Source organism: Chlorocebus sabaeus, chromosome 2, assembly GCF_047675955.1.
Source record: "Chlorocebus sabaeus isolate Y175 chromosome 2, mChlSab1.0.hap1, whole genome shotgun sequence".
Lineage (NCBI taxonomy): Eukaryota > Metazoa > Chordata > Mammalia > Primates > Cercopithecidae > Chlorocebus > Chlorocebus sabaeus.
The window spans coordinates 69,416,384-69,436,422 of NC_132905.1; the positions used below are offsets into that span (position 1 = coordinate 69,416,384).

A 20,039-nucleotide genomic window follows, 5' to 3' on the forward strand; every position below is an offset into this window, starting at 1 on the left:
GAAAAAGAAACCCGAAAACCAACTTGATTCCGTCCAGGGACATGTCTTGGGAGGCAGCTAGGCTTGGTCTCTGCAACTAGGAGCCTGTAGGGAAACATCCCGTCAGAAATGGAGAAAACAACATACCCTGGAGACTGGTTAGTGGAGCTCCTCCTAGGAGGTGACCCCCAAGAAACATACCTTCTTTCAAAACACTGCCTTAATGTTTTTCTGATTCATTTTGTGAAATTGCTTGGAATTCCTCTAAGTAGAGAATAATTGATTTCAGAGGTCTTAGGACTGTGAGTTTTATAAAATGGCCAGGTGCAGTGGCTCACGCCTGTAATCCCAGCACTTTGGGAGGCCGAGGCAGGCGGATCATCTGAGGTCGGGAGTTTGAGACCAGCCTGACCAACATGGAGAAACCCTGTCTCTACTAAAAATACAAAATAAGCCAGGCGTGGTGGCACATGCCTGTAATTCCAGCTACTCCAGAGGCTGAGGCAGGAGAATCACTTGAACCTGGGAGGCGGAGGTTGCAGTGAGCCAAGATCGCGCCATTGCACACCAGCCTGGGCAACAAGAGCGAAACTCTATCTTAAAAAAAAAAAAAATCCACTGCAATTGTGATACAAATGTCTAAACCTGGAGTGGAATGAATTTGAAACATTATTGCATTCATGATGCCATAATGATAAGAAATAGTCCATGACTTAACAAGATGTCCTGGGGCTGATGACTTTAGATCACATACATCACTTTTTTTTTTTTCCTCTTAACCTTAACATAGAGCAACTGAAATAACCTGCAATTTCTACATTTGCTTAATTGGTGGGGGACTTAGCCATTCAGGCTAATTAGCATGAGTCCATGTCAGTGTTTAAATTAGGCCAAAACAAAGACCAAAGTATTAATTTTAATAGAAAAATGTGACCTCATTACTGACATTGTACTTCAGATAATGTTAAAGTGATAGAAAAAGATAAGGAAAGGGGGAAAAAGGAGGAGAAAGGAAAGCAAGAAAAGATAAGTGAAAAGATTAGTAAGATATTCACTGTCATTAGTTACTGAAAATATAATAAATTGAATTTTAATTTCTTTTATTAATAAAGTATAAAATTAAATGATGTTAGAAAGTAATATGCCTCCTATAAATATCTTCCATTTTGTAGCTTTTAATAGTTTCAAAACCCTTTCACATACGTTTTAAGTGAGCCTTTTGAGAAATACTTGTGAGTTAATGGGACTTAAATCAATAGAAAAGGAAAACTAATTTAGTTATAAATCAAGCCTGAGGTTTTAGATTTCTGGACTAAAAATATGGTTCAGTTTGTGCTGCTGTGGGGTGAAGAATGGGAGAGAAAATCCACAGCACAGGCATGGGGATAAATGGCATTTGGCATTTAGCTGCAGGGTTTGGGGGACAACAGGGAGTGGTGGGATGGTGGTTAAGTAAGGTGCACGCCCCACCTGAAGCTCTACAGTGGCTCAGCTCCCACTGAGGGCTGCCATGGGAAAATCTGATGAGGCCAGATCTGATCCTTCAAGAGAATGAGGTATTCCAGGTTGTTATGCGAATTCTCACAACTTGTAAATGTGGCATGCCATTCAGCATTTTTGTCTGTTTGTTTTAATTAATATTATGTGGGTCAAACAAACTATGTCAATGGTACCTATCTGGTCTGGGGCTAGTAGCTTGTTGCCTTCAGCCAGTGGTGTGCTAATAAAACTTCAACCACCAGCTCTCCAACAGAAAAGGGAGGTGGGCTGCTCTGCCTGTGAAATAGCCATGCTTTCATTCCTTTACTTTCTTAATAAACTTGCTTTCACTTTACTCTATGGACTCGCCTTGAATTCTTTCTTATGTGAGATCCAAGAACCCTCTCCTGGGGTCTGGTTTAGGACCCCTTTCTGGTAACATCTTTATGGCAACCACGAAGGGATGATACTAAGGAGACCCCTGACCCAAATGAAATAGACCAACACTGACTGGCTGACTTTGGAGTCAAGGAAACTTTTCTTTTGAGCTATTGACAGCTTTCAACAATTGAGTAAATTATGCTCCTGTGAACAAAATTTGAAGCATGTTTGTTTCTCTCTACCTAATTTCTCCAAAATCTAGAAACTAGTTATATTGCCTTTAGTCAGAGTTATGAATGGCCCTCACCATACTGAGACTTTCTCTGACTGAACTCCTCTCTACCCTGGATCTGAGACCCTAATAGTTAGGCAGGAATATCATCGCCCCATTCAGCCTCCAGAAGTTACAAAAGATGGACCTTCATCTCTCTACAACCCTTAGGATTAAGGGTTCTCTTATAAAAGGGATGGGGGAAATGTCAGAGGCGTTTAAACCAGAGCGACTCCATCTTGTATAGGGGCTGGGTAAAATAAGGCTGAGGCCTGCTGGCCTGCATTCCCAGCAGGTTAGGCATTCTTACTTACAGGATAAGATAGGAGGTCGGCACAAAATGCAGGTCATAAAGACCTTGCTGACAAAACAGGTTGCAGTAAAGAACAAAACCCACCAAAAGCAAGATGGAGATGAGAGTGACCTCTGGTCACCCTCACTGCTACACTCCAAACAGTGCCATGACAGTTTACAAACGCCATGGCAACATCAGGAAGTTACCCTATATGGTCTAAAACAGGAGGAGCCCTCAGCTCTGGGAATTGCCCACCCCCACTCCTTTCCGAAAAACTCATGAATAATCCATCCCTTGTTTAGTATATAACTAAGAAATCACCATAAAAATGGGCAACCATTTGACAAATATTATACCCAAGACAAATATCATAATGTTAAATTAGATAGTATTAAAGTGGAAAACAGAGAGACTAACAATCTAATAGAAAAACAATGAAATAAGCATGCAATTAACTTTAAGATGAAAACAAGTAGCCAATAACTGAACAAAAAAAAATTACCTCTACCAAGAGAAATGCAATAGGAAACTAATATTTCATCCACTAGATTGGCAAAAAGTAAAGTTATTTGATATTCCACTTTGTCGTGCCTGTAGGCAAATAGATAGTCTCTATTTAAGAGAATAAACTGGTACAATCACTTTGAGTACTATTTAGTAATGTGTCTTAAAATTTACACAAGCTAGAAAACAACAATTATATTTTTGTATATCTACATAGAGAAGTGTCACACACAGATACACATATGTCAGTTAGTAAAAATTCATTTAGCTCTTCACTTACAATAAATGTACTTTCCTGTATGCATTCTATACTTCAATAACTATTTTTTAAAAAGAAAAGAATGAATAGTATGACTAACATTCATGTAATTATCATCCAGAATTGACAAATATGAACATTTTGCCACATTTATTTTAAGATTTTTTTGTGAAAGAAATAAAACACTATTAGCTTTTAAAAATGCAAAGAAATTATAAACTTTAGTAGGTTTATTAGTGGTGATAATATTGGTACAACAATTCTAAAACCACTTTATAGGATTGTGCAAAAAAGTAAATACATTGAAGTTTTTGGGGGTCCATCCAGAGTTGTAATGGTAGGAAATATGAAGTGAGGGAAGAAGCAGCCGCCTGGGATGTTGGATTGGAATTAAAGGTATCAGTGCAAACTGAAGATTTTTTTTTTTTTTTTTTTTTTTTTTGAGACAGGGTATTGCTCTGTTGCCCAGCCTGGAGTGCAGTGGTGTGCTAATAGTTCACTGCAGTCTCAACCTCCTGGGCTCAAGCCATCCTCCCACATCAGCCTCCCAAGTAGCTGGGACTACAGGTGCATGCCATTATGCCTGGCTAATTTTTTTAATTATTTGTAGAGACAAAGTCTCACTATATTGTCCAGGCAGGTCTCAAACTCGTAGGATCAAGCAATCCTCCCTTACTGTGCTGGGATTACAGGTGTGAGCCAGTACACCTGGCCAAACTCATGCTTTTTAAGACATATGTCTTAGCTTTATCCTCAGAGAAAGCCTAGAAGCAATGATACCCCTGTGGCAAAGAACACACCTGATACCTAAATTGTGGTTTCTCAACACCATTCCCCACTAAAACAAACAAACAAACAAAAATAGGGCCTTGAAGAAATGGCTGATTCCAGGGGTCTGGAGAAACAAAAACATAAAGTGAGCTTGAAACATCTTACTGTAACAGAAAGTAAGATAAGGTCAAAAAGCTGATGGAGATGTAGCAAGAGAATACAGAAGCCATTGCAGAGAGTTTTGCTGGCCAAATTAGGGACAATATAAACATCAAAATGATCAATTACAGAAATGGATTTTAGATATTGATTTGAAAACGACTCCATGAATCTGTACTGTCACTAAAAAAGTAAAAAAATAAAAAGTGGGAAAGGAGGAGAGAAAGTCTGATTTACAGAAGAATGGCAACTAATAAATTTAGAAGGAGTAATAGGGAGTAATACCAAATAACCATTTTGCAAATGCTATAGTAATCATAAATTCTGAAAAGAATCATTAATGGATGCTAAAATTATTGGTTGAAATTCTGAGGAATATTTACACAGTCTAAAAGTATCATCACTCCACAGATTACTTATTAATTACAAGCAGGACCTTTACAATGGAGAAAGGTCCATAACTGAGTGATTAAACTTACCATGGGTGACCATGGTCAATAATAATAACTGAATTGTACATTTTAAAATAACTAAAAGAGTGTAATTGGATTATTTGTAACACAAACGATAAATGCTTGAAGGGATGGATACCCCATGTGCCTCCATGATCACATTGCACACTTGTATCAAACTATCTCATGTATCCCACAAACATATACACCTACTATGTACCCACAGAGATTTAAAAAAAAAAACTTACCATGGGACAAATTGGCACCATAAGCTGCCTGATGTGATGCACTGAGAAGGACACGCTACCTAGGTAAGATTTTTGCCAAAAAATGTCAAACTTGTGTAATCCAGATCCAAATAGGGGACATTCTGGAGAAGAAAAAAAAACAAAAACAAACACAACTGACGAGGACTCTTCAAAGATGTCAATGTTGGCCAGGCATGGTGGCTCACACCTGTAATCCCAGCATAAGGTGGGTGGATCACCTGAGGTCAAGAGTTCGAGACCAGCCTTGCTAACATAGCGAACATAGAGACCCCGTCTCTACTAAAAATACCAAAAATTAGCCAGGCATGGTTGTGCATGCCTGTAATCCCAGCTACCTGGGAGGCTGAGGCAGGAGAATTGCTTCAACCTGGGAGGTGAAGAGGTTGCAGTGAGCTGAGATTTCGCCACTGCACTCCAGCATGGGTGACAGAGCAAGACTGTCTCAAAAAAAAAAAAAAAAGGTCAATGTCATGAAAGTTAAAAGATAAGAAGAAAAAAGGAAAGGATAGACTGTCCTAGAATAAAGGAGACTAAATACCCATGGCAACTAAATGCAATGCACAATCTTTACAAGATACCAGATTGGGGATAAAACAACAGCCATGAAAGACATTATTAAGATAAGTGAGGGAATTTTGAATATGGACTCGATGTTAGATTAACAGTAGTATGTTAATGTAAAACTTCCTGAGTGTGATAACTGTATTATGGGTATGTAGAGAAACGCCCTTGTTCTTAGGGGATACTCACTGAAGTATTGAGGGCTGCAGTATCAGGATGTCCGCAGGTAACTTTGAAATGACTCAGCAAAGCTAAAGAGAGAAAGCAAATGTAGCAAAATATTAACAGTGATGAATCTAGATGAAGGATATGTGGGTAATCGTATTATTCTTGCTTTTATGTGTGTTGGTGTGTTGAGAGAGGGTCTTTTTCTGTCGCCCAGGAAGGAGTGCAGTAGTGTGATCACAGTTCACTGTAACATCTAATTCCTGGACTCAAGTGATTCTTGAGTAGCTGGGACTACATGTGTGTGCCACCATACCCAGCTAATTTTTTTATTTTTAGTTTTTTTAATAGTGATGGGGTCTAGCTATGTTGCCCAGGCTAGTCTCGATCTCCCGGCCTCAAGAAATCTTCCTGCCTGGGCCTGCCAAAGTGCTGGGGATTACAGGCATGAGCCACCATGCCAGCCTCCTGCTTGTTTTTTGTTTTTTCCTCCGAGACGGAGCCTTGCTTTGTCGCCCAGGCTGGAGTGCAATGGCACAATCTCAGCTCACTGCAACCTCTGCCTCCTGGGTTCAAGCAATTCTCCTGCCTCAACCTCCCGAGTAGTTGGGATTACAGGCATGCACCACCACACCTGGCTAATTTTTTTGTATTTTTAGTAGAGACGGGGTTTCACCATGTTGGCCAGGCTGGTCTTGAACTCCTGGCCTTGTGATCTGCCCACTTCAGCCTCCCAAAGTGCTGGGATTACAGGTGTGAGCCACCACGCCTGGCTCTGCTTGTTTTTATACATCTGAATTTTTCCGAAATAAAAAGTTGGGAAAATGAATGAGGTATATTTATACATACTTAAAAGAGCTGCAAATCCCAAGCTGAAAGGAAAAAGCAAGTTATAAAACAACACATAGAGTATGATACCATTTAGTTAAAAAATACACAGAGCATTACTGTAGATAAATAGATGCTGTATCTGTGCGGAAAACAGAAAACAGTCTAGGTGTTTTGAGCAGAGGATGACTAAAGCAATCAGGAAGGGAATGAACCAAAAATTAACATTTAATACCTTTTACGATTTAAACCACATGATTAGTTTATAAGTTATTCTTATTTTCTTCTCTGTATTGTTCTGTATTTTCTGAATTTCTAAAATGCGCAAGCAGTACTTTTATAATTAGGAAAAAGTTACTTTTTAAAGTCCATCTGTAGTTTTTAACAAATTCAAAGCTGCATCTGATTCTGTTATGTAATCACAGTCTAATCTTACTGTATGTTTATTGTATGACTTTGCTGCCCTCTAGTAACACTAAACAATACAGAAAAAAAGAAACATCAATTATTCTACCTTTTATACCTAGAGGGCATGTTTATAACTGTTGTCTTCCGTAATATATCTGCTTCAAATTTTTTTCCAAAAGGGACAATAATGTATGAATGATACTGACCCAACAGGTACTAAGTGGGTTCTTTCAGGAAGGGTGCATAGATTGCTATTTTTGCTGTTTCATTGGTTACACTATTCTCAGATGTATAATATAAAGTGTCCATTGTGAATGTAATACAAATATCTTGTTCTACTATGGTTATGGTTCTGAATAATACTCTTTCACATAGTAACACTAGAAGATAAAAAATGCTGAACTGGATAAAATGATTTCAAATGCTCATTTTACATGAAATATTTGAAGAAAAGTTTACTACAGAAGACACCCTGAAACCTTTCATTGTAATCATCTTGCAGGAAAATGTTCTGCCTCAGCCCCCAAAGTCCTTACACATTTTCTAATGATAAAGATACTTAAACGGCCATTGGCACTGTTAGGGCTCACAATACCACAAAGCATGCCACCTTAGCATGCTGAGTACTTTGAACTACAGGAGACTGGAAAACCACAGAAGGACCTCAGAACCAGGGTCTCCCTGACCTTCTCCTGCCCTCCTGTCTCTGGCCCCTCTTTCTTTCCCAAAGCACAGGGAGAGGCTCTCTGAACTTCTCATAACTGCCTAAAGATAGATCCTCCAAAAAGAAACTCAATTGTCATGAGTCTCCTCCCCAGGAATCTCATCAATCAAGGAAGATTGACTGCATCCCAAGAGAAGAGATTGAAGGTCAACACCATGCCCAGACAGACTTGGCACAGGCTCTATCACCTATTCATCTTTCCCCCAAACTATTTTCTCAACCTTGAGTTACCTTATCCTTCCCTCTCTCTCCTCTTTGACGAAGGTATATAAGCTTCTAAATTTCATTCCATTATTGGGTACTCACTTTTTCCTATGATGCCCCTGTGCATATAATAAATTTGTGTGCCTTTTTTTCTTCTTACTCTGTCTACTGTCTATTTACTTCAGTCCTTCAGAGGGTAAAGAGAATGGCTCATGCCTGCAATCCCAACACTTTGGGAGGCCAAGGTGGGCAGATTACTTGAGGTCAGGAGTTCAAGACCAGCCTGGCCAACACAGGAGCTTGTGGGGTGTGTGGATCATCTCTACTAAAAATACAAAATTTAACTGGGCATAGTGGTGCATGGTTATAATCCCAGCTACTTGGGAGGCTGAAGGGGGAGGATTGCTTGAACCTGGGAGGTGGAGGTTGCAGTGAGCTGAGATCACACCACTGTACTCCAGCCTGGGGGTAGAGCGAGACTCTGTCTCATTGCTTGAACCTGGGAGGTGGAGGTTGCAGTAAGCTGAGATCGTGCCACTGCACTCCAGACTGGGTGACAGAGTGACATTCCATCTCAAAAAACAAAAACAAAACAAAACAACAACAAAATAAGTTTTAAAAAATAAGAAAGCTTATAAAGTAAAAGTTATAGTGAGCTATTTATTATTGAAGAAAGAAATATGTTTAAATATTTAGTGTAGCCTAAGTGTATAGTTGTTTATAAAATCTACAGCAGTGTACAGTAATATCCTGGGCTTTCGTATTCACTCACCACTCACTCACTGACTCACCCAGAGCAACCTCCAGTCCTGTAAGCTCCATTCCTGGTAAATGTCCTATACTATTTTTAAAGCTTTTATGCCATATATTTACTATATCTTTTCTATGTTTAGGTGCAGATACTTACCATTGTGTTACAATTGCTACAGTATTCAGTACAGTAACATGCTGTATAGGTTTGCAGCCTGGGAACAATAAGCTATGCCATACAGCCTAGGTATGCAGTAGGCTATACCACTAGGTTTGTGTAAGTATGTGATGAAATTGCCTAATGGCATATTTCTCAGAATGTATCCCTGTCAAGTGACACATGATTGTATCGTGACTTACTTTAAAATGGCAGGTGCTCTTCCCTCTGTTCATATCCAATCACCATTTTTACACTGGGAGAAATTTTTGAAATTTCAGGCCAACATAATAACATATTCTGCTTCTGGACCTTATTTTTGCTACCTCTACCCTAATCATTTTACTGCAAATCTTTCTCTTGGCTCAGGTGTCTGGAGGCTGACCAGGCACAATTTGAATCTTCCATAATTAGAAAAGGGAGTTCAATTTCACTAGTGAAACAGTCTGTCAGAATCAGAACTGACATCAGTGCTGAACAGCCAGAATGTAAGAACTGAGAGTAATATGAGTAGAATGGAAACCAGATGTTATTAACCTCTCCTATTAACTAGAAGAAAATGTTAATGTTATAGAGGATGCACTTAGCTCCGAAACTGAGTCCTAGTTGTGCACACTTCAAATCTAATTTAAAAATGTAAAAATTAGGCCAGGTGTGGTCGCTTATGCCTTAATCCCAGCACTTCAGAAGGCCGAAGCAGGCGGATCACGAGGTCAGAAGTTTGAGACCAGCCTGGCCAACACGGCAAAACCCCATCTCTACTAAAAATACAAAAATTAGCCGGGTGTGGTGCCGGGTGCCCGTAATCCCAGCTACTGGGGAGGCTGAGGCAGGAGAATCGCTTGAACCCAGGAGGCAGAGGTTGCAGTGAGCTGAGATCGTGCCATTGCATTCCAGCCTGGGTGAGAGGAGCAAGACTCTGTCTCAGAAAAACAAAACAAAACAAAAATACAAAAATTATCCGGGCATGGTCACATAAGCCTGTAATCCTAGCTACTAGAGAGGCTGAGACATGAGAATTGCTTGAACATGGGAGGCAGACGTTGCAGTGAGCCGAGATCGTCACCGCACTCCAGTCTGGGCTATAGAGCAAGACTCCGTCTCAAACAAACAAACAATAAACAAAATAAAAAGAAATGCTTGGAGTGCTCGGGATCTTCCGCTTCAACCTGGACTTTAAATGTTACTGAAATTTCGACAGGATGGTGTGGGCAAACAGCCTCCTAATGTTTGCTGATATAAGTACAAACTGCATAACTGCTATAAAAATAAATTTAGAATGAGCAAAATCATAAATGCACATATTGAGATCAAGCAATTCCAATTCTATTTCATCTTCCAGATGTGACAACTTTTCAAAGCTTTTCATTACAGCACTGATTAAGACTAGAAATAATCTAAATATCAGTGTTTATGGAACTGGCTAAATAAATTATGGTATATCCCAACAATGAATCACTATGCAGCTGCGAAAAAACAACGACAAAAAAAGAGGGCCGTGCGCAGTGGCTCACACTTGTAATCCCAGCACTTTGGGAGGCCGAGGCTGGCGTATCACGAGGTCAAGAGATTGAGACCATCCTGGCCAACATGGTGAAACAGTCTCCACTACAAATACAAAAATAAATTAGCCGGGCGTGGTGGCGCATGCCTGTAATCCCAGCTACTGGGGAGGCTGAGGTAGGAGAATCACTTGAACCCGGGAGGCGGAGGTTGCAGTGAGCCCAGATCATGCTACCGCACTCTAGCCTGGGCTACAAGAGCGAAACTTCGTCTCAAAAAACAAACAAAACCAAACCTTCATATACGGATATGGGCAGATTTCCAATTTATGGTAGGCTAAAAATGCACTGTTTACACACAATCTGTGTAAAAAGGGGAACACATTAAAATATGCGTATTTATTTGTTTTTATGTTTGTAGAACATCTTTAGAGGATCATAAGAAACTGTTAACATTGCCACTGAGGAAGTGAACAGTCTTCCAGACATGGGTGGATTTTTTTCACTCTACCGAATACCCTTTTAATTTTGAAACATCAAAATGAATTTGCACACACAAGGGCACGCCAGAGGGAAAAACTTCAAGTTCGGTGAGGAGACAGGGAAAGCCTGTGAGTTCAACCTCAAGAGCAATCACCCTGTGAAGGTGTGGCCATTGAGGGTTTTGTCACCCACGTCTGAGAACTGTCACAACCTTCCCCACCCCCAGCTCGGTTTTCCTTCCATTTGTTTCTGAAACTCACTAAGCTTCGGAAAGTATTTACTCAAAGAATTGCTAGCAAACTTGGCATTCTTACGAAAACACTTTTGCTTTCTTTGTTACTGAGAGACTGGGGAGCAGGGGACATCAAGCCAGGTAACATTGTATCATAAACGAAATTCAGTATCTTTGAAGTAACATTGTATCATAACTGAAATTCAACGTCTTTGAAGTAACATTGTATCATAAAAGAAACTCAAATGTCTTTGAATTAACATTGTATCATAAAAGAAATTCAATGAATTAACATTGTATCATAAATAAAATTCAATGTCTCTGTAAGAGTTCTGTAGCTATAAAGCTGTAGAAATACAAAGTATTACTCAAGAGTAGTGATTACCAGTAGTCACACCTCCGGTCAAAGTTTGGAGAGGACTATTTCACCTCCTAGACCACACTTTCCTTCCCCAAAGCCGCTTCTCTCTCTGATCCCTCCCCTCCTCCGCTTGGCCGGAGGATTCCTCACCCAACCGCTCCGCGTAAGTGCGAAGACGCACTGCAGCAGCGCAGTCTGAGGGACAACAGAGCCTACTCTTTTTTCTCATCTCTATGATCCTCTTTGTGACCTGTCAAACAACACCGGAGTTCCATGCTAATAGTCCTCCAATCCGACAGAGGGAGATGCAAAGAGCCGACGCTCTCGCGAGAGGTGTGCGGCTCGCTCGCTCTCTCTCGCTCCCTCTCTTTTTTTCTCCAAGTATTGAGAGCGCGTGGGAGCACAAGCGCATGCGCGCTCGTGGGGTGCGCGGTAGCAACAGAGAGGACTCGACCCGGCTGGAGCTGGGGAGAACGCGCGTGCGCCGTCACGAGCTCGGCGCTGCCGGGACCGCGGTGTGGAAGCGGGTGTTCGACCGCCGTGCGGGCCGCGGAGATGTTCCGAAAGGCCCGGCGGGTGAACGTGCGCAAGCGGAACGACTCCGAAGAGGAAGAGCGGGAACGCGATGAGGAGCAGGAGCCGCCGCCGTTGTTGCCGCCGCCGGGCACGGGCGAAGAGGCGGGCCCCGGCGGCGGCGACAGGGCCCCTGGGGGGGAGTCGCTGCTGGGCCCGGGGCCGCCGCCGCCTTCCGCGCTGACCCCAGGCCTCGGAGCTGAGGCCGGGGGTTGCTTCCCCAGCGGCGCGGAGCCGGGCAACGGGCTGAAGACGCGCAAGAGGCCTCGGGAGAACAAAGAGATGCCCCGGGCCAGCCTGCTCAGCTTCCAGGACGAGGAGGAAGGTAAAGTCCGCGCTTCGGGCGCCCTTAGACGGCCGCATCCCCGACCCAGGCCCCAGTACCCGGCCCCCGTATTCTCTGGACACCCAGCCCCCTAGCCCTGGAACGGAGTCCCCTGCCGCCCGACCGGCTGCGAATCTTCCCCAGCCTCCGGCCTTCTGCTCGGGCAAGGGACACGTTCCCGCGCTGCCACCAGCCTTTTCTTAACCACCTCCTCTGCATCGTCTTCCTGTGCATTTCCTACTCCACGGGGCGGGAGCTCAGATTGGGCATTCTGAATGTTTCAGGGGAAATTCGGTGTTCTCTGTCCTGCCTCTTTTCTGCCTGGCGTGTTTCAGAGCCAACTTGGTGTGGGTCCCCTGGCTGCTCTTGGTATGCTTTCCGAGCCCACTGCAGGTCACTGCGCCCACACTTCTTGGATCCTCTGTCCAGGCGTCCTCGACCATGAAGGCTGGGTTTGTAATACTAGGAGAGGGAACAGAAGCCTGGAGTTGCAGCTCTGCTTCTGAGTGACCTTGGGCCAGTCCCTTGCAGTCGCTGAGCCTCAGTTTACCCATAAAAGTAATTACGGGTAGCTAATACCCAGCCTTCTTCGCACTGACTTTGGGAACAGTGAAGCGAGACGGTGTAATAGTAAAAGCAAGGCAGTTTCTCCAATTCCTTGTGGGAGACCAGGCTGCAGTGGATTTAGATTGCTGATTTTAAATGAGCCTTAAATCTTTTCTTCTGACCGTTTGAATGTGCATAACCCAATTAATTCTGTGTTACGAAAAAAGAAATTAAGTTTTGGAACTCTTGCTTGCATTTTTATTCTAGAGGCTTTCAGGTTTCCAGTAAGGTAGGCAGTTTATCTTTGGCATTTCTGTTACTTTTTATTTGGTTTGTGAGGAGTACAGACAGATTTTTGTTTTTGAGATACATGAGCTATTTTTAAGAAGTATTTAGTACTTTTAAAATTTCAAATCAAAGAAAAGTGATTTGCTCTTACCTTAGCCTTAAAACAACTATGTCAGCTTATGGTGGATGTAGTTACTCAGAATTGACAGCACCTTTTTATTTTAGATACTTTGTTTCAAATTCGTTAATAACTTGATGATGTGGTTTTTCAGAAACATTTTGAATGATTTTTTTCCCCTCCTTAAATAGATGATTTAAGGAAGACAATAGGAAAATTTTGTGAAGTTACATGTGCTAGTCCTTTAAAAAGTCTCAAAATCTCATTACTTCACAGTAATTTAGGAAGTTGACCTCTGTTTTTGGAGTCTGTGACAAACTTGAAATAATTATACAATGACTTTGGCATATGAGTATGTATACTTGGGAGAATTTGTCTGAACAGCACGTAAGATCATGTGAAAGAAGGGAAAATATTTTCAGAAAATAGTTTCTACAGACTTCATTTAATTTCCTTTTTAAGAAAATGAAGAAGTTTTCAAAGTGAAGAAATCAAGTTATAGCAAAAAGATAGTAAAATTGCTCAAGAAGGAATATAAAGAAGATCTTGAAAAATCGAAGATTAAGACAGAACTCAACTCATCAGCTGAAAGTAAGTACCAAACTAACTGAATTCTTTTGAAATGACAAAATGAAAGCTCTTTCTCACAGTAATTTGCTATATATCTTCTGAACTCATTCAGTGGACCCCGTGGTTGTCAAGGGCCCTCATTGAGTAGCAATACAATTCTGTTATTTTATTGTAACACAACTGCTTTGTAAATGTATTTTTTAAAAAGACAGAATTGTTGCCACTGGAACATTTCTGCTGCAATGACTAGATTCTCTCACAGTTTTCCTTCTTGTGTGCAGACTGCTGTTGAACAGAGAAAGGTTTCTCATTTCAGCCTAAGACACAGGTTTATTCCTGTTCGAAGGAGTGTTGTGCAAATTCCTGTACTTGTGTTTTGTAGAGACAGATTTGCAATTTCCTTGGTGGTACTTCCACAGTGGATTTTATTCTTAGAGAACTTTTAGGAATGCCCTAAGTTTAATATTGGTATTACTTCCATTCAGCAGCCTTATCTGATACTAGATGAAGACTCCTTAGAATAATGAGGCAGTTGTATTGTACAGACATCTCTTACGTCTCTCAAAACCTCAGTTTAAAAAACTTTAAGCAGTTATTTTGTCTTTAGGGAAGTGGATCCAGTATAATATTCCATGATCTGAGTTATTCTCATGCAAATGCTGTTTTGTTTTATGGAATTAATGAGAGAATCATGACTTCCCAGATTCTCACAGGCTTAATGTGAAAAAGTATGGCATTGTATCTCAAATTTACAATCTGGTTGTGAAGACAGTATCTCATAACCGTGTAAGAGAACTCAGTGTTTGCCAAAATGTTCAATTAGTGTTCTAAAGGATAGCTACGCTTTCAGAGGAGAGAGGACTGCTTTATGGAAAAAGTGGGACTTGAAGATGGATCTTTGATAATTAAAATTCCGAAAGGGAAGGATTGGGGTTATGATCAAGGATTAAAATGACTAAAGCCGTTTTGGAAAAGAACAAGTACACCTGACAGGTCTGAGTGGATGATTTGTGAAGGAAGTAGTTAGAGGTTTCATGTGAAAGACACGTTGACAGATTGTGAAGGATGTTCAGTATCCAGTAAGGGTTTACATTTGCTACAGTGGCTTGCCAAGATGATGACATGATAAATGCCTTTTGAAACTTTAGCCTGGTATTAATATGCAGCATGAGGAGAGATTGGAGGTCGAAAGCAGTTTAAACTCAAGGGCCAGCTTTGATCCATTAATAGTGGGTTTAAAAAGGTCTCACAGTTGAGCAAGAGTAAAGGCTTCTACTGACTTAGTAGGAAATTCTGGGTGAGTTAAAAATGTTTTCTGTTGTTGTAGGGGGAGAAGTGGAAAGAAAGAATGATTTGAGAACCATTCCAAGGGAAGAATTGATAGGCTTGATGTACACTTTGCCATGTTGGATTTAAAAGAACAGTCAAATTTGAGCTTTTGACCTGGAGTGTCATAATTCATTTTTCTGCTCCTGTAACAGAATACTACAGACTGGGTAATTTATAAACAATAGAAGTTTATTTGGTTTACAGTTCTGGAGGCTGGGAGGGCCAAGAGAATGGCACAGGCATCTGCTAAGGGCCTTTATGTTGTGTCATAACATGGTAGAAGGGCAGGTGAGCCTCCAAGACAGAGAGGGAGTATCCTGCCAAACTCACCCTTTTATCAGGAGCCAGCTCCTGGGATAACAGCATTAATCTCCTCAGGTTGTAACTGCCATTTAAAGGCCCCACCTGTTGATAGTGTTACAGTGTAATTAATTTCAACATGAGCTTTGGAGGGGACACTCAAACCATAGGGTGACTTGGTTATGAATAATTACATATAGGAATAGCGAAGCCAAGTGGAAGGAGGAATGTTTTTAGGAGAACTGGTTATTTTGGAGTCTAGGAGACTGCCTTATTTTCCCCAGAATTCTTGAGACCAGTTATTTATAAGGAGATAGTAGAAGAAAGGTCAGGATGAGTGACAACTGAGAAAGGCCTGTTGTCATGGTTGCTGTATTAAGTCTCTTTTCACGCTGCTGATAAAGACATACCCAAGACTGGGAAAGAGGTTTAATTGGACTTACAGTTCCACGTGACTGGGGAGGCCTCAGAATCATGGCAGGAGGTGAAAGGCACATCTTACAAGGCGGCAGCAAGAGCAAATGAGGAGGAAGCAAAAGCGGAAACCCCTAATAAACTCATCAGTTCTCGTGAGACTTATTCACTGTCATGAGAATGGCATGGGAAAGACCAGCCCCCATGATTTAGTTACCTCCCCGTGGGTCCCTTCCACAACACGTAGGAATTCTGGGAGGTACAATTCAAGTTGAGATTTGAATGGGGACACAGCCAAACCATATTAGTTGTCATTTATTGTTGGGTTTAGAAATGGAAACAAGTGTGAAGTTTAGGAAGCCATCTCTGACCTCTTCCTTCTACCCTCACCTAATTCTGATACTCCACTCACCAGATAACTCCAATTAATGTCCTCCCTGAAGGCAGAGTCTGATTGTATTTTAGATTGTCGTCGTTAACACTGAAATGAAGGTCTGTCATTGACAATCAGAACTCTTCCTACCTTCAACCCTCTTTAGTAGGCAGAGACAATTAACTTCAAAATAACCACGGTATTGACTTGAGAACCCCGTTTTTCTGATATTCTTAAAATAATGAGTTCAATTTTTAACTTGAAGTTGAGTGGAAGTAGCCAGTGAATAGAGATATAGATTTGTGGGTAGTGCTTATTGCGGTGATAATTAAAGGTGGATGGAATTGATGAGGGAGCCTTACATAAAGGAAAAATTCCTGAAGACCAAAGACTTCTACTCTAGTAAGCCTACATGTAGAGGAAGGGATTTACCAAAGAGATAAAAGAATCAGAAAGGCCAAAGAGGAAAAGGGAAGAAAGTTTCAGGAAGATGATGGTCGCTTATGTGAACTAGTACAAGAAAAGTCAGGAAAAGTGAGGACCAAGGAGGGGCTATTGGCAGGATTGCCCGGCTTTTCTCTTGAAGAGGGCTTCTAACTGGGTGGGAGTGGCCCACCAACCCGACCCAGTGCCCTGAGAGCTGTTTGGAAGAAGGAACACCTTTTGCTAAATTGCTCAATGATGCTGTCAAATATGAATTAGCCATACTTGCAGCCATTGGGTTAGCTGCTGAGCTTAGGTTGGGTGAAATCAAAGGCCATTCGTAGGGTCAAGGCACAAAAGTTGGTGAGGAAGTAGAGGGCAGCAGGTCCACACTGCTTCCTTGGGAAGTTTGGCAGAGAGAGACATAGGCAATCACTAGAGGGACCAATGGAGTCAAGTGGGAAAGCGCTCTTTTTATGAAGAGAAGCCTGTGCCTCTTTGTAGAAGAGGAGAGGGAGAGCCTGACCAGGTTTAAGGTGAAGTGGATAATAATTGTGAGAGCGGGTTTCCTGAAGTAGTAGTAAATGAAATTGAAGGCATGAATGGAGACTTGAAAAAGGTTATTTAACATCTCTATAGAGATGTTTGGAAGGGTAACACGTGACCAGTAACATTCACATATCACCATGCTTTGGACTTGTGTTTGCTCAATCATAAGCAAATACTTGTGAATTTAATGTAACATTGACTCTTAAAATTTGTAGGACTGGTTCATTATCTAAGCATATCTGATGTAGTAGACCTTTTGCACTTTTGTTTTTAGTCCATTAAAAGCCATTGGTTTAGCATGGGTTTATTTGTTTTGTTTTTGAGATGGAATCTCATTCTGTTGCTCAGACTGGAGTGCAGTGGGGTGATTTCAGCTCACTGCAGCCTCTGCCTCCTGGGTTCAAGCGATTCTCCTGCCTCAGCCTCCTGAGTAGCTGGGACTACAGGTGTGTGCCACCACGCCCGGCTAATTTTGTATATTTAGTAGAGACGGGGTCTCACCATGTTGGCCAGGCTAGTCTTGAACTCCTGATCTCAGGTGATCCACCTGCCTTGGCCTCCCAGAGTGCTGGGATTACAGGTGTGAGCCACCACGCCTTGCCTAGCATGAGTTTAGAGCAAAAGGAAATAGGTAGTTTTTACTCCATCTAATAATGTGATAAAGTTAGTTTTAAAATCTTATAGCTTCAGAATCCACTTCAGAAGGAAGTCTGGGTAATGAGAAAATGGTAAGTGAAAAAAAAAAAAAAATGAAAGAGCCTAAAACAGGTGACCTGAAATCTTCTTGGTAAAGTTAAAAAGAGGGGAGGGATGTTATCTCTAGGACTATTACTTAAGGGAGTACAGTATGGTTTGAGAAGGAAGAAGTTTGAAGTAGTTTTGGGGACAGGAACATTCTAAGGAAATGACAGAAAAATATCTTTCATATTGAGAATAAACTTTTGCTTTACTCTTTCTTCAGTATATTCCTTGTGCCTGTTGTGAGTATTACCAGGTTCATTGCTTCAAGGTGAAACACTTTGATTTGGCTGTAGTAGGATTATTTAATTATAAGCAATGTAAACCAGAGCAGTTTATCATTAAGATGTAGTGGTGCCTCCTGGACGCCAATGGCAGGAAAGCAATCTTGAAATGGGCCTCAGGAGTGGATTAGAACTGAGAATTAGGAAACTCTCTTCTCTGTCCAGATGGCACAATGTGGCCATTCCTCAGCTCCCTTCCTAGTTTATATATGGTTGTTCTCCTTAGTGTCATGTAGCCTTTAGTTTCAGTCCTGATTCCAGATTCCCAGAAAGAGAGTCGGTTACCTCTGCTTCAGTCAGACATCCACTCCTAAACATTGAGTCATGGTAGTGGGTCCGGCTTGCACAGTGTACATGTGACTGCTGGGATCTTATCTCTTTAGATGATAGGTGGCAAGTGGTTTTGAGCTAAGAAGGTATTCCATGTAAGTGTCCATTACTAAGAGACTTAGCTGGACTGTAAATGTGCTTTGTTCATAACAGAGTTGCCTTGAATGGGCTTAGGGTTTAATGAAATACTAACATAAAATGAAGTAATGCTTAAAAGAGGTACAAGCAGTTCCTTGTGGGAGTTTAGAGGAAACAGTTTTGATAAATTGTTGACATTTTGATAAAATCAACTGAAGGTGGGATGGAGCGGGGCCTCAAATGCATCCTTTATTTTATCTTCTGTATTATTTTTACCTAATCCTGTCTGTTATGCTATTTCATACTCATGCACTCAAGAGTTTTGAGTTTTTAATAAACAAAACAATTCAAGCTTTACTGGATTGAGCCCATAATTGAATGAAAAGTTCCTTTTTTTTAAATTAAATATTTTTTAAATGATGTCAATACCATAGAAATAAGCTTTCTTAATTTATGAATTTTATTTTACATATATTTTAATTCTTCAAAAATTTAGGTGAACAACCTTTGGACAAAACAGGACATATTAAGGATACAAATCAAGAAGATGGAGTTATCATCAGTGAACATGGTGAAGATGAAATGGATATGGAAAGTGAAAAAGAGGAAGAAAAGCCAAAGACTGGTGGAGCTTTTTCAAATGCTTTATCTTCATTGAATGTTCTCCGTCCAGGTGTGTACTCAAAAGTGTTTCTCAGAAGTAAACCAAACCCGCAAGAATGGGCCATCTTTAAAGATGATTATTAAGAAGGAGTTAGCTAAGTCGTGTTTCTTATTATGACATCGCTGTTTGAAGAGGGAGTTTTTCCATTTGCAAATATAAAAAATAGGAGAACCAGAAGTTTCCCACCTTTTCCAAGTTTATTCACAGACAGGTAATTTTATTTTGCAAATGAGTCTTCAAGTAAGTGGAAAAATGGTCCTGTAGTCCTTTTTAATGTATCAGATTGAGACTGACTTAACTTTCTTCTGAACGGCTGCTAAAAGCAAAACTAGTTTCTGTTAGTTTTTTTGTTTGTTTTTGTTTTGTTTTGTTTTGTTTTTTTGAGATGGAGTCTCGCTCTGTCGCCCAGGCTAGGGTGCAATGGCACGATCTTGGCTCACTGTACCCACCACCTCCCGGGTTCAAGCAATTCTCCTGCCTCAGCCTCCTGAGTAGCTGGGACTACAGGCAACCACCACCACACCCAGCTGATTTTTGTGTTTTTAGTAGAGATGGGGTTTCTCCATGTTGGCCAGACTTGAACTCCTGAACTCAGGTGATCCGCCTGCCTCGGCCTCCCAAAGTTCTGGGATTACAGGCGTGAACCACTGCACCCGGCCTAATTTCTGTTTGTTTTATGTCCATACTCCTTTTTACTTTTCTGCAAAAAATAGTTTGCAGGTCTATCCACTGGCTAATCAGCTTTTGAATAAATAAGTGCTCAGTAGCCAGATTTAAATTATGAAGCAGTACCATTTAACTCCTGTTAATGTTTATACAATTTAAAAACATGCTACTCTGGGCTGAGAAAGTTGTAGTAAATTCTATACATACATCACTAGTGGGAGTCTAATTTGTACAGTCCTTATGGGAAACTCTTTGGCAATATGAATCAATAGATCTC

General features: G+C 41.1%; 1 protein-coding gene and 1 long non-coding RNA gene across 8 annotated transcripts in view; one reads left to right on the forward strand and one right to left on the reverse strand.

The window, feature by feature from the left end:
* The window catches only part of LOC119621439 (uncharacterized), a 124,346-nt gene extending 112,902 nt beyond the window's left edge, over positions 1 to 11,444 (reverse strand). For 2 of the 6 annotated variants that reach the window (XR_012090557.1, XR_012090559.1), the window contains exons 1-3: positions 11,219 to 11,436; positions 5,570 to 5,631; positions 4,799 to 4,920 (exon numbers count right to left, since the gene is read on the reverse strand). This is a non-coding gene — a long non-coding RNA (uncharacterized lncRNA). Of the gene's footprint in view, positions 1 to 199; positions 4,064 to 4,798; positions 4,921 to 5,569; positions 5,632 to 11,218 lie in introns of those variants that run through there. The other 4 variants (XR_005237989.2, XR_012090556.1, XR_005237987.2 and 1 more) reach the window with 4 other exon arrangements.
* Positions 11,445 to 11,608: 164 nt separating this feature from the next.
* The window catches only part of PAXBP1 (PAX3 and PAX7 binding protein 1), a 37,440-nt gene continuing 29,009 nt past the window's right edge, over positions 11,609 to 20,039 (forward strand). Inside the window, exons 1-3 of one of the 2 annotated variants that reach the window (XM_037990626.2) lie at positions 11,609 to 12,092; positions 13,507 to 13,635; positions 18,929 to 19,105. In XM_037990626.2, the coding sequence (XP_037846554.1) occupies positions 11,750 to 12,092; positions 13,507 to 13,635; positions 18,929 to 19,105 (649 nt within the window). In that variant the 5' untranslated portion in view covers positions 11,609 to 11,749. The remainder of the gene's footprint in view (positions 12,093 to 13,506; positions 13,636 to 18,928; positions 19,106 to 20,039) is intronic. The other variant, XM_007964752.3, reaches the window with a different exon arrangement.